The 13,526-nt window shown below is 36.0% G+C and overlaps 1 protein-coding gene across 1 annotated transcript; it reads right to left on the bottom strand.

Moving 5' to 3' along the window:
* Window positions 1-638: 638 nt before the first annotated feature.
* On the bottom strand, window positions 639-13,125 carry LOC107630660 (SH3 domain-containing protein). Its single transcript, XM_016333864.3, has 27 exons — window positions 12,919-13,125; window positions 12,563-12,826; window positions 12,188-12,247; window positions 11,988-12,080; window positions 11,549-11,777; window positions 10,004-10,110; window positions 9,663-9,728; window positions 9,266-9,366; window positions 8,678-8,772; window positions 8,514-8,534; window positions 7,671-7,766; window positions 7,461-7,581; window positions 7,204-7,341; window positions 6,901-7,091; window positions 6,281-6,555; window positions 5,539-5,640; window positions 5,165-5,341; window positions 4,790-4,978; window positions 4,299-4,540; window positions 4,069-4,215; window positions 2,661-2,880; window positions 2,286-2,414; window positions 2,065-2,196; window positions 1,674-1,730; window positions 1,415-1,594; window positions 1,271-1,330; window positions 639-1,119 (listed from the first exon to the last, which is right to left on the bottom strand). Exons 1-27 carry the CDS (start codon window positions 12,922-12,924, stop codon window positions 1,045-1,047), a joined length of 3,573 nt encoding a protein of 1,190 aa, XP_016189350.1. The 5' UTR covers window positions 12,925-13,125; the 3' UTR covers window positions 639-1,044.
* Between the last annotated feature and the right edge of the window lie 401 nt (window positions 13,126-13,526).

Consider the following 13,526-nt stretch of genomic DNA (forward strand, 5'->3'; position numbering starts at 1 on the left):
TGACTCGGTGGTTGGCCAGTGGAATTTCCCTTCTCATCCGAATGATTAAATTCCAAAAGTTGCACGTTGTTCTAACTTCTGAGGCAGAATATGGCACTGATGTTGACAAAATCTAAATTATGTTTTACTGTATAAATAAGGGGTGAGGAAAATAAACATGGTATGGCTTTAGTGGGGATGTTTGCTATTGGAAGTGGGCGTCTAATGTTGACTGTTAAAATCAATTTGACGTTGTTAATTAAATCAATTAGAATTCCTTGGCTGACTGAATCTTCAATTACGGTGGTGCTTACCTTCCACCTCATCTACGACTGACTAACAGGGAAGCACGAACTAGAAGGACTCATTTTATAAGCACCAGTGATGGCAAAAAGGAAGTCAGCAATGGAGGTTGCAGCAGAAGAGGGGTGCTTCTAACGTGATTAGGAAGAAACAGTGCACCATTGGTGTCGGCTGCATCAGCCTCAAAAATCAACTAGTATATTAAAGAAAAAGAAAAGGAAGAAAAAAAAGAGGAGGGGGAAGAAGAAAAATGGAAAGACAAAAGAACCCTAGTATATTTGGGGTTGTTATTGGTCGCAATTAGTATAGTTAGCCATTAACAGATTGGAAGATGATAACTGCAGAATATGTAGTTATGTACACAATGGAATTCTTATGATATATTGAGCTCCTCTGTAAAAGAGGAAACAATCTCATTCAATAGCTCCGTTGGACGGTACTTCATGACCCAAAAAATAAAATAAAAATAAAGAATAGATGCCGCATACAATACCTGTAATTACTAATTAGTAAGTAGAAAACCCTAGGACGAATGACTACACACTCTCAAGCAATTAGCGATGAAAAATCATACTCTGATAGCATACATTCATACAACTTGACAGAAAGCAGACCAGGGTACCATATATATATTGGTAACCATTTTCAGATGAGAAAAACCAGGATGGCACACGACAGAAGCATGATGAACCTTTGGATGAAGGCAATGACAAGAGCCCTTTTCACCGTGAATGGAAATCGCAAGATATTCTACGTACAAAATTACGATTGACTAACATATAAAACAGGGACCAGTCCAGCCATCTTGCCATCCCTGCCAGGACGTTTCTTCTTAACCTGCAGCAAGGAAGAGGGAATCAACATCAGGCAGACTTCCGAGCACAATTAATCTTTCCCATATAAGATGGGCCGAAGTTAAAGCAAATGCTAGCTAGTTATCTAAATTCTAAATTGCTATTTCGGACAAGTATAGAGAGAGAAGACTTACGTAAAACCAGCCATCTACTTCATACTCAATCTCAACTTCTTCTCCGGCCGTTAAACTCAACTGCCAGGGGCAAAAAAGAGTTAATTATCTCCACCTGCCACAGAAATAATAAATCCTACCAGAAAAGTTTTAAAGTCAACTTACTTCATCATCTCCTCCTGCTGTGAAGTCATAAAGTGCAGATCCGAATTGTGGATTTCCAGACGAAGCTCGTTCATCATCTGGCGACCCGAAACTTTGAGATCCACTTCCCGCTAGGGGGTTCTCAAATGATTCATATCTTCCCAAGACAGGGGATGAGTATGGTGGAGGTTCTTCTCTTATCTGAAAAGGACTTGGATTTAATATCTAACCCAAGATTGGAGGAACAAAGAAATAACTAGAAAAGCTAAAGGGATCTTACCGGAGAACCATAACCCTCATATGTAGAGGGACCACTACCTCGGCTTGCTGCCTTGTCCTGCCATTAATTATTCGGATTTCCATAAGTAACTTTTATTTTATTGTTACAAAAAAAGGAGGTTTTCAATGACAGTCCAGAGATAAAAAAAAAAGCCGATGAATCTCTGTTTAAGCCTCCCATGATACCCCTTCTATCCTCACCCGTGAACCACCACTAACAACTAAAAAAAATATCAATCCCATACTGACATATACATTGATACCCAAAAGATAAAATAAAATAAAATAAAAATATCAAACAAAAATATGAAAAGATCAAAATAGCATCAAAATAGAAGCATGGGACATGTTGCAATATACATTGATTCTTAATCATGGTATTTTTTTTTTACCGTAGTTTGTGATGATGGTCGGGAACTAAATAGTGAAGGGTAACCCATTCCGCCAAAGTGGGATGATATTGAAGTTTCAACTGATCCTGTTGAGTCTGGAGACGATGATCCCAATGATCTTGCATCATCTTCCTGTTATCCCAAGGAGTTTATTAAAGTGTTCCATACCATAAATAATGCTCAAGACGTTCTGAGTAGGAAAAAAACTGTCTTATTCTTACCTCCATCTCAGAAGGTTCTAAAAGTGTTTTTGCCCACATATCATCATAGCTAACTGAAGGCCTAGATATCATATTCTCTTCATCAACTTCTGGGGCATCTGTTCCAGCGCCAGCAAGAAATTCATTTACCTAATGCCAAAAACAAGCATAAGTTTTTTATCCATTTAAATTCAACCAATATGTATACAACAAAGCAACCATAAAGATCATTAAAGTCAAGTCATTTAGCGTAACTCTGAAGAATTATAGAAGGGTGTCACTTTGCTGTTTTCTTTTCCCCACTGGACAACATACTTTGCTACTGACAAAAGTATCAGTAAAATTCTATGACCAAAATAAGGAAAACACGAGAGATAAAACTTGACCAACTCATACCCTATTCATTGCTGGTGCATTGTTTCCCCACAAGCCATCATCTCCAAGGTTCGCTGCCCAAGCATTTACTAGGTCATCATCAAGTCCATCAGGCTCAGCAGGTGCTGCTGCTTTGGATTCATAGATGAGGTCAGATATACCAGTTGCAACAGCTGGATCACTCAAACCAGTTGATGCACTAATATTGTGGCGTGTACGATAGATGTCGATGAGTTTGCCACTGAAAGAAATTTGGAAGAAAACGTTTTAGACATAATATCATTAATACAACCATAGCTAATAAACATTTCATATAGTTCAAACAAAACACCATGATTAAAATATGACATGGAACCAAAACTCAGGTTTTCTCTGTTTTTAGGATTTTAAAGAAGAAAGATATTTTTCACCTATAAAGATATAGCAAAATAAGTATTGAACAAAACTTTGATGCAGTGATGTTATCTTGTTCCTATACTAATGAAAGTAATTAGAGCAAAAAAAATCAACTTATGAAATCTGCTTTCTTTTCTGCTTGGCTGCGCAAAATAAGTTTTCATCATTTGATTTATCTAGCTAAATATCGAGTGTAAAAAAGACTTGGTTGTTATTGTATTAAAAATTAAATATTGGGATTTTCTTGTCTGAAAGTTATCTTTATAATAAATCTGAGAGCTTTATCTCTACATAATGCATGCACGTGGCGCAAAGGTTGCCTGCCTATAGTGCCCTGAATGAAAACTTCATAAACTAGTCAAAAGAAGTTACCCCAAAATTGACCAAGCAAAACTAAGTGCCAATTCTACATGGAAAAGGCTGGGGGCAACGTAAGAGTTCTATACTGGATCTTCCATGTGGTTTCTTGCAGTAAAAGACAACATAAAAATATTCAAATATTTCTCGATTGATTATCTCAGGCAGCTAAATGATGCTTCACCAAGCATATTAGGAGTGTTTTAATTATATAGCACAGCATTCAAATTTGATTAGCTCATTAGAAATGGTATCAGAATTCTAGTGCTAATTGATGTATCACAAAGAATTACAAAATAGAGGGGGGTATTTGGGAGACCTCTCAACTCTGCTAAGACTATAACAAATTATCAAAGACCAGTGAGTAGACCTCTATAGATGTGCTAGCTGATAAGTTTTAGCTTTTACAAATGCATAATAAACTTAAGATAGGACTAATGCCATCAAATGATCCATATAGCCAATTACACTTGGTGGGAAAAGGCTCTATTGTTATTGTGGTTCAATGCATTATAATTTATAAACTCAGGATTTAAAGTTTTAAATGAGCAAGACCAAAAGTGGAAGAAACTAGAAAACCGAAACTCCACTGCCTACAAAAACTAAGGGGCTACCACTGTGACAAGAAAAATGTACGATCAACCCGTTAGAGAGTGCACTGTAAACAACTTAGTACCTTATTGGACCCAAAGGAAGATACTTTGTTCTTGGAACATAGCAAAACAATGAAACAAGGTCCAGTAGCCTTTCGTGGGTTTCATATAGTTTCTTCAATTCATCATCAGTCCATTCTTTCTTAGCATTGTCATGATTGCGTATTTCCCTATTCAAAACCACAGTTCAACAGCATTATTAATCAACATCAATAAAACTGAAGCAAGCACAAAATTAAGATATGGTTCTCACTTGATCAAATCATCTTGCGCTCTGTACATCTCATCCAACACTTTTATCATTGGACTTAATAAAACTCCAAGGCCTGTACCGCTAGCTCCTTGATCTTCTCCATTGCTGAGATGTATGTCTGAGAACTGTGACTGCAGACCACCTTGTGCCAAAGTGTGCAGAAACTCATAAATCTGTAACCTGAAAGGTTCACCAGATCTGATTGCCATTGTTGTAAGAGCCTGAGCAGCAATAATTCGAATCTGCACATCCATTTAACAAGAATTTAAGTTACACAACAAAATGAATAATCATTTAGTGAAGATTCATAGAATTGAATCAGAGTATCAGACTAATAATTTGGGAAGGCCAACCAACACTAAGCTATAAAAATAAAATATATCATTCTTTTTCATGATGTTAGTATAAATGTACAATACCATTTAGATAATAAAGTCAAATCTGAGGGGTAATAAACAGGTAACAAAAGGGAAACCACAGGAGATATATACCTCCCAGCTGCCATTAAATGCACACCTCTGTAGCCTAGTCAAAGCACTAGCTAGAGTAGGATTACGAGAACTAGCAGCAGCAACCATTTTATCGGCATCTAACATCATTAGTGCAGTACCAGGTGGAGTAGACGATTCCCAAGCATATTCAGAAGCAGCATAATTTGCATTTTCTCCAAGGAACCATACCTAAAAGCATAAGATGATAGAAAACTGAGAATTTAAATATAAAAAATAACTGAGTGATGGATCTTGCTTATGAATGATGGAGCAACTCTACAGATGCTGATAACTGAATGTAACAACAACAACAACAACAACAACAACAACAACAACAATAATAATAATAATAATCTACCATCAGACAATGCTTACAGCTGCTTGGACTAATTTTTGTAAAGCAAGAGCAGACTTTGGGTCAGATGCAGACACCCTATCCACTGAAGTAAGACCAAGCATAGATCCAGGTTGTGGAGGTGGTAGATCAAGAACAATAGTGACTGCTTCTAAAGCTTTGTGTTTCCCATCAGGAACAGCTCCAACAAGACAAGTCTGAAAACAAACTACTATACTTAGTCAATTATTCATTCAAGTCAAAATGAGCATGCATGCAACCACAGTTTTATGTGTATTCATACTTGAGTTTACCTCTCCTTAATCATTATCACCATTTCATTACTCCATTATACAGAGCTGCTTGCCACAACAGATTTAAAAACGCCATCAAGGTAAAAAGCATACAAACTTACCTTCCAAAGCAGTTGTAGCACGTCAGCATCAACCTTTCCTGGTACTTTAGTAGCAAATATTCTTGCAATTTCAAGAAGCGTAACAGCCATATCCGGAGAAGCCTTCAAACAAAAGATATTGTTAATGCAAAATCTATGCTTTCCGTTATGCATGAATAAAGGCATTGCTGTGCAACTTCAAAATGAATGCTGCAAAAGATCACTATCCAAGCTCATTCCCTCAATAAAAGCATCTTTTGTTTACCCTTATTCAGCGCATGGATCATGATGATGGCCAAAAGAAAAAGAAAAAAGTTTGGAAGTATTTCAACAAAGGATAACTCAACTAACAAAGTGTACTAATTAAATTAATAAAGTAATAAAAGGAACAAGGAGTTTGAGATATAAAACCATGTATAAGCTTTCATCTAACAACTTTACAGGAGTTATCTTTGACAAAGTGATTAAGAATTAGCTACTTGGTAACCTATTCTTCTAAATGAAGTTGAATTCAGCACAACGAAGGTTGATCCTAATTCCTAGGCACTGTCAAAGGTTCAAGTCTATATGACCCTTGTGTGAAGTGGCATATTAGATATAAAACAATCAATAAATCTTTCCTATGATTTTATGAGATTTTTATCCTCCGTTTAGGCTGAAATTCAACCATAGAATGTGATCATCCTTCAATCAGTGCTTTGTTGATTAAACCTGTTTTGTGCACGAGAAGGTGGATATAATATCCATAAGATAGTCTGTTTACCTTAAACCGAGCATGTAGAGTGAGTAGAACATCATTCAACAGTGCTGCTGGCCAAGCTGGATCAGACAATTCTGAGGCAATAATAGATTCAAGCTCATCAAATGAGTCAACTGGGCTTTGCATCCAGATTAGTGCCTTGATCACCATCGCTCGTACATAAACACATTCACAAGCAACTGTTGTCCGTACGACCTCCATTAATGAAGCCAATAAACCCGCGATGGTATCTCTGCCACCACTTACACTGTTAGATATTGAAGAAGTTCTTCGAACACCTACACCAAAGCATCAATTAATTACACTATTAGATGACAGTAGTTCCAGATACATGGTAGACAATCCATTAATCTACTCTGTGCACCAATCACATCCTTGTGTAAGACTATATATTATAAGCATGCAACAAAAACGTTATGCTAGAGACAGCTCTGTTAAATATAAAAAATAAATAAATAAAACTGTTAAATGAAGGCTCCAGGTTGGTTTATTATCTCTATCAAAGATATTCGATTGTGGAGAACCTTTGAAACTACATATCTATATCTATCATCGAATTTTTTGTAATAGAAAAAATGCCCAAATATGCAAGCATGTACTATTAACAAATAAATGTCCATTACTTTCAGGATGTGTACTTTCATCTGAATCATTAAGATCAGCAGCCTCAGCAAATGTATTGATATGTGTCCCTTCATCAATATCCTGCATGCCCAAAGCAAAAGCAGCAGCTCGACTTTTCCCCATCTCCTGGACAACTCTAGATGCTGCATGAAGCACGGGTCTAGAAAAGCTACGGAAAGAACTTTCTAACCTGAAAAGCATTAAATGACACACTGTTCATAAGTTCAGAGAATTTTGACAACTTCAGAGTTCAACAAAATGAAATAGAATGCAGGCAAAAATAAACAAATGAGTTTCTGAACCTTCTCATTACAAGTTTTATAAGAGGTTGCGGACGTTTATTCTTAGATTTATCTTTAGAACTTTCCTTGGAAGATGCATCCGGTAACTTAAGAATCTCTCTGGTCAAACGGTACCACCCAGAAGCACGCTCCTCAGTCCTAGAAAATATAAACAATATGTTAAACATTGTAGTTTTCATAAAATTTACAGCCAAGCCAATCAAATCAAGAACTATCGTTATAACAAATGCAGAGACTAATTTCATGTCATAAATCACCTCTCAGAGTTATCATATTTTCCAAGTACGCAAATAATTGCCTCAAAGCAGACTTTTTCACTGGGATCCAACAGAAGTTGATAGAGCACTGAATTGAACTGAGATCTAATGTCTGATCTTTCTGTATAGTAAAGCAAAACACATTTAGTTATCCAAAACATCCCATGGATCAGATTTAATTAATCAACATAACATTTTCAATACACCAACCATCTAAAGATCTAGCTCTTGATATTGTGCAGCATAACCTAGCTAGAGAAACTCTAGCAAGAACATCATGCAAGTGGAGAACATCTAGTAAAGCCCCTGCAATGTACACCCATGGGGTAAAAAAAAAGGAAAAGAAAACAACATTAGCCAGCAATTTAGCTGCAAGGAACAACATAAAACACAATTATTATAACCTGCAAAGCCTCATTTCTTATAATGGCAGTGATCGAGTGAGTATGCGATTAGGTAGATGTATATCTTGATTCCATGGTATATTAGATGCCAGAATTAATGTCTAAACTATAAATTACAAGGCACCTCTTAAGTATTATAGGCCATAGGTATCATATTGTGTCGACGTGCCATAATATGTACCAGTTTTGTAACTTTTAACGAACGTAATGTTGCATTTATTTATTTTTGTGTAATACAGCATTGTAGTATATGCATGCTATACTTATAGACAAAAAAAAAATATATATATATATATGTCATTACTACTCGTGAGACCCTTCAATGTGAAAAATTAGGTACATGAAACTCCCCAACTCCAATCCTTCTTTGTTAATACTATGTTTAAATTTATACTTAAATCTCCTGAATTTTTTTCATATTCAAATCTCTTAATCTGTTGGTAAAAGTATTGCAATGATATCACGATACAACCAATTCTACTGAAGTATTAAATTTTTTATAACTACCCTGTATCCTGTAATATTAACGACTATGGTTATAGGTGAATAACTGGCTCTCCTTGAATAAAGAAGATATCAAATCCTATATCATGTTCAAACAACCAACAAGAAATGAAGGAAAAACAAATAAAAGATCTGACCAGCATACCTCCAGGCTGTGCATGCTTTCCTGCAGAAGAATATTCAGAGAGTATTAGATTGAAGGAGGATTGTTTTCCAACATTATAGTAAAATTACAACAACAACAACAACAACGACGATGACGATGGAACACCACTTATACAAAACTATTCTGAAGATCTAAACTGTTACCTAATGCCATTGCTACAGCATAAGGGTCCCTTGTAGCCAACTCAGAAACAATTCCCAGCCCATGCCTCACAGCAACCGGATCAGAAGATGAAATCCTGAAGTCAACTTCGTTCAGTACTTATGACTATAAATCACAAACTACAAAGGGAGAATGTGAAAACCAATAAACTATGCAATTAATGGTAGGTTGGTAAGTCCAAATAAATGTAAAGCATGAAGCAAAAAGTTGCTATACAAAAATAGGCTGATAGGCCATGAACTATCATGATCCTCTAAGCTGTGCTTCTTGAATTTTCATAATCAGAGTAAAGATATAAGGATACAGAAAACCCTATCAGTCATACATCACGATTCAAACAACTCATACATTTAAATGAAAATCCATAAGAGTAGAAAGTTAAATTTTTTTAGGGAGTAAAAAGTCTTGGCTTATTTGATAAACAGTACTTCATTAAAAGATAAAGGAAGTACTGTGTCAAAACTAAGAAATGATATACTTTATATGGAACTATGCCCAAAAAATCCTAACTTCTCTAAGGTTCAAACATGAGCAATAGCTAGTAAATGCTGGATATGAGATCAACTTACCCTAGTATAGCATAATGGAGAAATGCTGGATTCCCAGGATCGATAGGGAGTCTTCTTAGAGCACTCAAGGCAGCAAATTGCAGATTGGTTCGGATGATAGACTATGTCATCAAGAATATAAGGAAATATAAAAAGGACTGCAGATTAAACTAATATATAAGATATTTTAACTTTTTTGTTTGATATTTTGAAAATAAGCATAAAATGTTGGCATATCATCATAACCTATACACAAATTACGTTACAACTTACGAGAGAGGTAAGAATAAAAGGTAAAAAGATCCCTGATAGGAAATAATTCCGCAAGATGGTTATTAGATGCAGAATTTTTCAGTACCAGCAGTTAATGAAATTAAAGAAGTATACAGATAGTCACATATAAGCCAATAATCTTTACCTCTTTATCACCACCTTTAGTCCCAACCCCAAGTATGCCTTTCTTTCGCTTTGGTGGAGTGCCAACCTAAAATGTCAATAGCACCATAATGTCACATCTTAATTATAAAGAAACAAATTATTGTTAGAAAGAAAGTAAACAGTGGCCTCTATTTATGACTACGGAACCAGAACCAAATCAAAATAGAAGCTAGAAATCTAAGGGTGAGCTCAATTTTCAAGCACAAACCAACATTTCCAAACAACTAATTCAACATGGAGCTGACTTTACGACAAATTAGAAATGAATAAGCAACACTGAATATCTTATAAAGATAATGACGGTAACGGAGAAGCACAAACCTTCTCTAGTACACCAAAAACAATTTCATACAATCTGGACAATACTTCAGAGTTGGATGAAGGAGCATATGTAAGTGCCTTCAAGGATTGGAGTCTTCGAGCATGAACTTCAAAACACAAGTTGAATGTAGATCAAAAGATTAACCCGAAAACATTAATGAGGACATGCTTCAACAACTAAAACCCATTAAATGAGGACAATTTGATTTTTAGACAGGCTAAACGTGTTTATGATTATGAAAAATAATGACTCCATTGGTATCTGAGTGGATGAGGATGTCCTGATTCAACAGAAATATATACGATAGCTATTCACAATTAAAATATAAAATGGTGCATCCATCATGATAGTTTGGTATTTTAAAACCCCACCAATCACGTGCAAGTTCATTAGCCAAAGAGCATAATATCTACCATCCAATGCTCTGAACCACCCCCCCCCCCCTCCCCCCTTCTTTTGTTTTCCTTTCCAATGCATCAAGCCTTCTCAACGCTATAATCTCCATAAACAATTTATGCAAAAATATACCCCACCTTAGCCCTAGCAATGTCTCACTGCCTCTAGGTTTTGTACACTTCATAAATGCATTTCAGTCTCATTGCTTCCTATGTTTTGTACACTTCATAAGTGTTTATGCCATTCTTTACTGTATTTGGTTTTAGAATAACTCGCATTTTAAATTTAACAGAGGGCCTTTAGCCAAGCAGGTCTCATTGAAAGATATTAAGCATCTTGCTTCTAAGGTCTACCTGGTGTAAGGTTATGGTCTGTATATAAAGGGATCTCTCTAAACTCTATTCATATGTGTAGTACCCTTCCCTTTGTATTAATAATATTTTCTTTATATCCAAACATTGCCTTCAAACGAGGGCCAAAAAGAAAACATCCAATGCTCTGAACCACCCCCCCCCCCCTTTCTCTCTTTTTGTTTTCCTTTCCAAGCATCAAGCCTTCTCAATGCTATAATCTCCATAAACAATTTATGCAAAAATATACCCCACCTTAGCCCTAGCAATGTCTCACTGCCTCTAGGCTTTGTACACTTCATAAATGCATTTCAGTCTCATTGCTTCCTATGTTTTGTACACTTCATAAGTGTTTATGCCATTCTTTACTGTATTTGGTTTTAGAATAACTCGCATTTTAAATTTAACAGAGGGCCTTTAGCCAAGCAGGTCTCATTGAAAGATATTAAGCATCTTGCTTCTAAGGTCTACGTGGTGTAAGGTTATGGTCTGTATATAAAGGGATCTCTCTATTTCATATGCGTAGTACCCTTCTCTTTGTATTAATAATATTTCCTCTTATGGAAAAATTTCTTCTCCACAATTACTGCAGTTAATTAGAAACTTAACAACTCCTTAAGAGTTCTAAGTAATTTGTCTACAAAAAAAATTTCAAATTAACAGCAACAACAAAGAGTAAAATAGCTATCAATTTTGAGGTAGAACAAATGAGTTCATCGACAAAAAACATGAAAGAATGCAACCTTCTGCCATATTTAAAAGTATTACGCTAACAAACAAAAGTGATTAATTACTCACACTCAGATTCAGCATTTGTGGCTTCGGCAATAAGCTGTTCTACTATCCGTGGCACAACATCAGCTCGAGTGACACCTCCAACTGCATCAATGTCAGCCAATGCATCCCAGTTAGGAGTGGGTATCCCACCGCCTGCGGTCAAACCTTGGGAGCCATTGTCAGACAAGATTCTAGCCAGGTAGTAATAGACATATCGTAGCACAGTTCTATCTTCGCACTGCTGATTAAGCTACAGAATAAAAAATAAAATAAAATAAACAGCAAAGCTATATGATTTTTCCAAACAAATTAAGCAAAATATAAATAAATGCATAAGGAAAATTCAGTAAGACACAATATTCTACATTTCGATGTCGGTGCAATTCAGCAGTAGGCCCATCCAAAAACAAGGAATCACATGTATGTAAAAGTATTCAAGTTCAAGGTAGTTAAAGCATACCATGAGAAGAGAGGGAGCGAGCGAAGGATCCACAGAATTATATACGGCAAGTTTTGGAAATACATGTTGCACTAATTGCCGCTGAGAACTTCTCTGGAGTCGAGTTATCATCAAGAATAAAGCATCAGCAAATATCCCTCAAAATTCTAACATTAAGTTTAAGAAGAAGAAGAAAGAAAGAACAAAGTTGCAATACTTACCTGATCAGAAGTGGCAGCTAGTTCATGGATACTTCTCGCAAGTTGTGAATATGAAACTGGCTGGAGGGAGAAAGAGCAAAATTCAAAGACCAAACGCAAAGCACAACATATTATCTTCTGGCGCAAAAAAGATCAAAAGAAAGTTCCAGTTCTATGTTCATCATCAGCTACCGATTTCCAAAGAGACACACTAGTTTTGCATCTCATGAACTAAACACGAGCTGATAAGACCACAGAGCATTCAAGTACATGTACAAAACCAATATTTATGAACTCAACACTAACTGATCTACGATGCGCACAGCAAATTCGCTAACTAGAAACGCCAACTTTGGCAAAGCACGAAAGAGAGGTAAAGAGACGAAATCGCGGAACCTTTTTCTTTTGTTTTTGCGGCATAAGATTGGCCCTAACTGGATTCAAAGCATTTTTGGCAGCAGAAAAGGTATCGTTCTGGATCTGCATCAATGCGGCTCGCTTCGATTTCTTCTCCCCACCGGGCTTACCCAGCGCCGTGGGAAGACCTGATGCCGGTGACGCCGATGCCGGAGACGCCACTGCAGAGGACGCCGAAGACGATGTCTGCGTAGGCGTAGGGTCCGCCGTAATCAGATCCATGAGCGTTGTTCCAGACGAGTCCTGAGGAAATCATGGTAAGTTGAGAAACGCGAAGAACCATAGCGTAGAACTTGTTCTAATTTTCGAGTAAGAGCGTGTTTGATGAGACTTACCGCCATTCGTTGAGCTGTGAACGAACGCAGAGAGAGAGAGAACCTTCTTTCGCTGTGTTTTCTGGGTGTTCTACTACTTCGTCACCGAGGGGGACGCCAACCGTGAAAATGGAAGACTTCCGGCATTGTTTTTTTTTTTTATTTTCCTTTTTTCAAAAATCTTTTTCTTTTTCTTTTTCTTTTATGAAAGAAAAACATTAATGATTTGTTTATTAGACGAAAACAAGATATTTAAAGTTAACACCTCCTTCATATTATCAAAATCTCTCACAAACCTTAATGTGTTAAACATTTTGAATTTTATGATATTGCACTTAAATTATTAATTGCATTATTTTACTTAATTATTTAATAATGTATCATCACATGAATTGAATTTATTGAGCCAATCACTTATTATGTCAAAAATTTTGTAAAGTACAAATATTTTATATGTTAATAATAACATAGAACATAGAATAGCGCTTAACAATTTTAAACTATATCTTAATAATATCGAACATTTATCTTTGTTAGTAAATTACGATAGCCAGACTAAACGATAAAATGATAAATGAATTTTTTTTTTTTTTGTATTTAATGATAAATGTTTATGTTGCGTTGAATGG

This window comes from Arachis ipaensis, chromosome B3 (assembly GCF_059453495.1).
Source record: "Arachis ipaensis isolate K30076 ecotype BB chromosome B3, ASM5945349v1, whole genome shotgun sequence".
Classification (NCBI taxonomy): domain Eukaryota; kingdom Viridiplantae; phylum Streptophyta; class Magnoliopsida; order Fabales; family Fabaceae; genus Arachis; species Arachis ipaensis.

What these genes read in the sequence shown, in the direction of transcription:
- LOC107630660 (XM_016333864.3), bottom strand. An exon ending in AAAGCATGCACAGCCTGGAG is followed by an intron (nt 7,767 to 8,513) that starts GTATGCTGGTCA and finishes TGTACATTGCAG; the next exon opens with GGGCTTTACTAGATGTTCTC. An exon ending in ATGCACCAGCAATGAATAGG is followed by an intron (nt 2,415 to 2,660) that starts GTATGAGTTGGT and finishes TTTTGGCATTAG; the next exon opens with GTAAATGAATTTCTTGCTGG.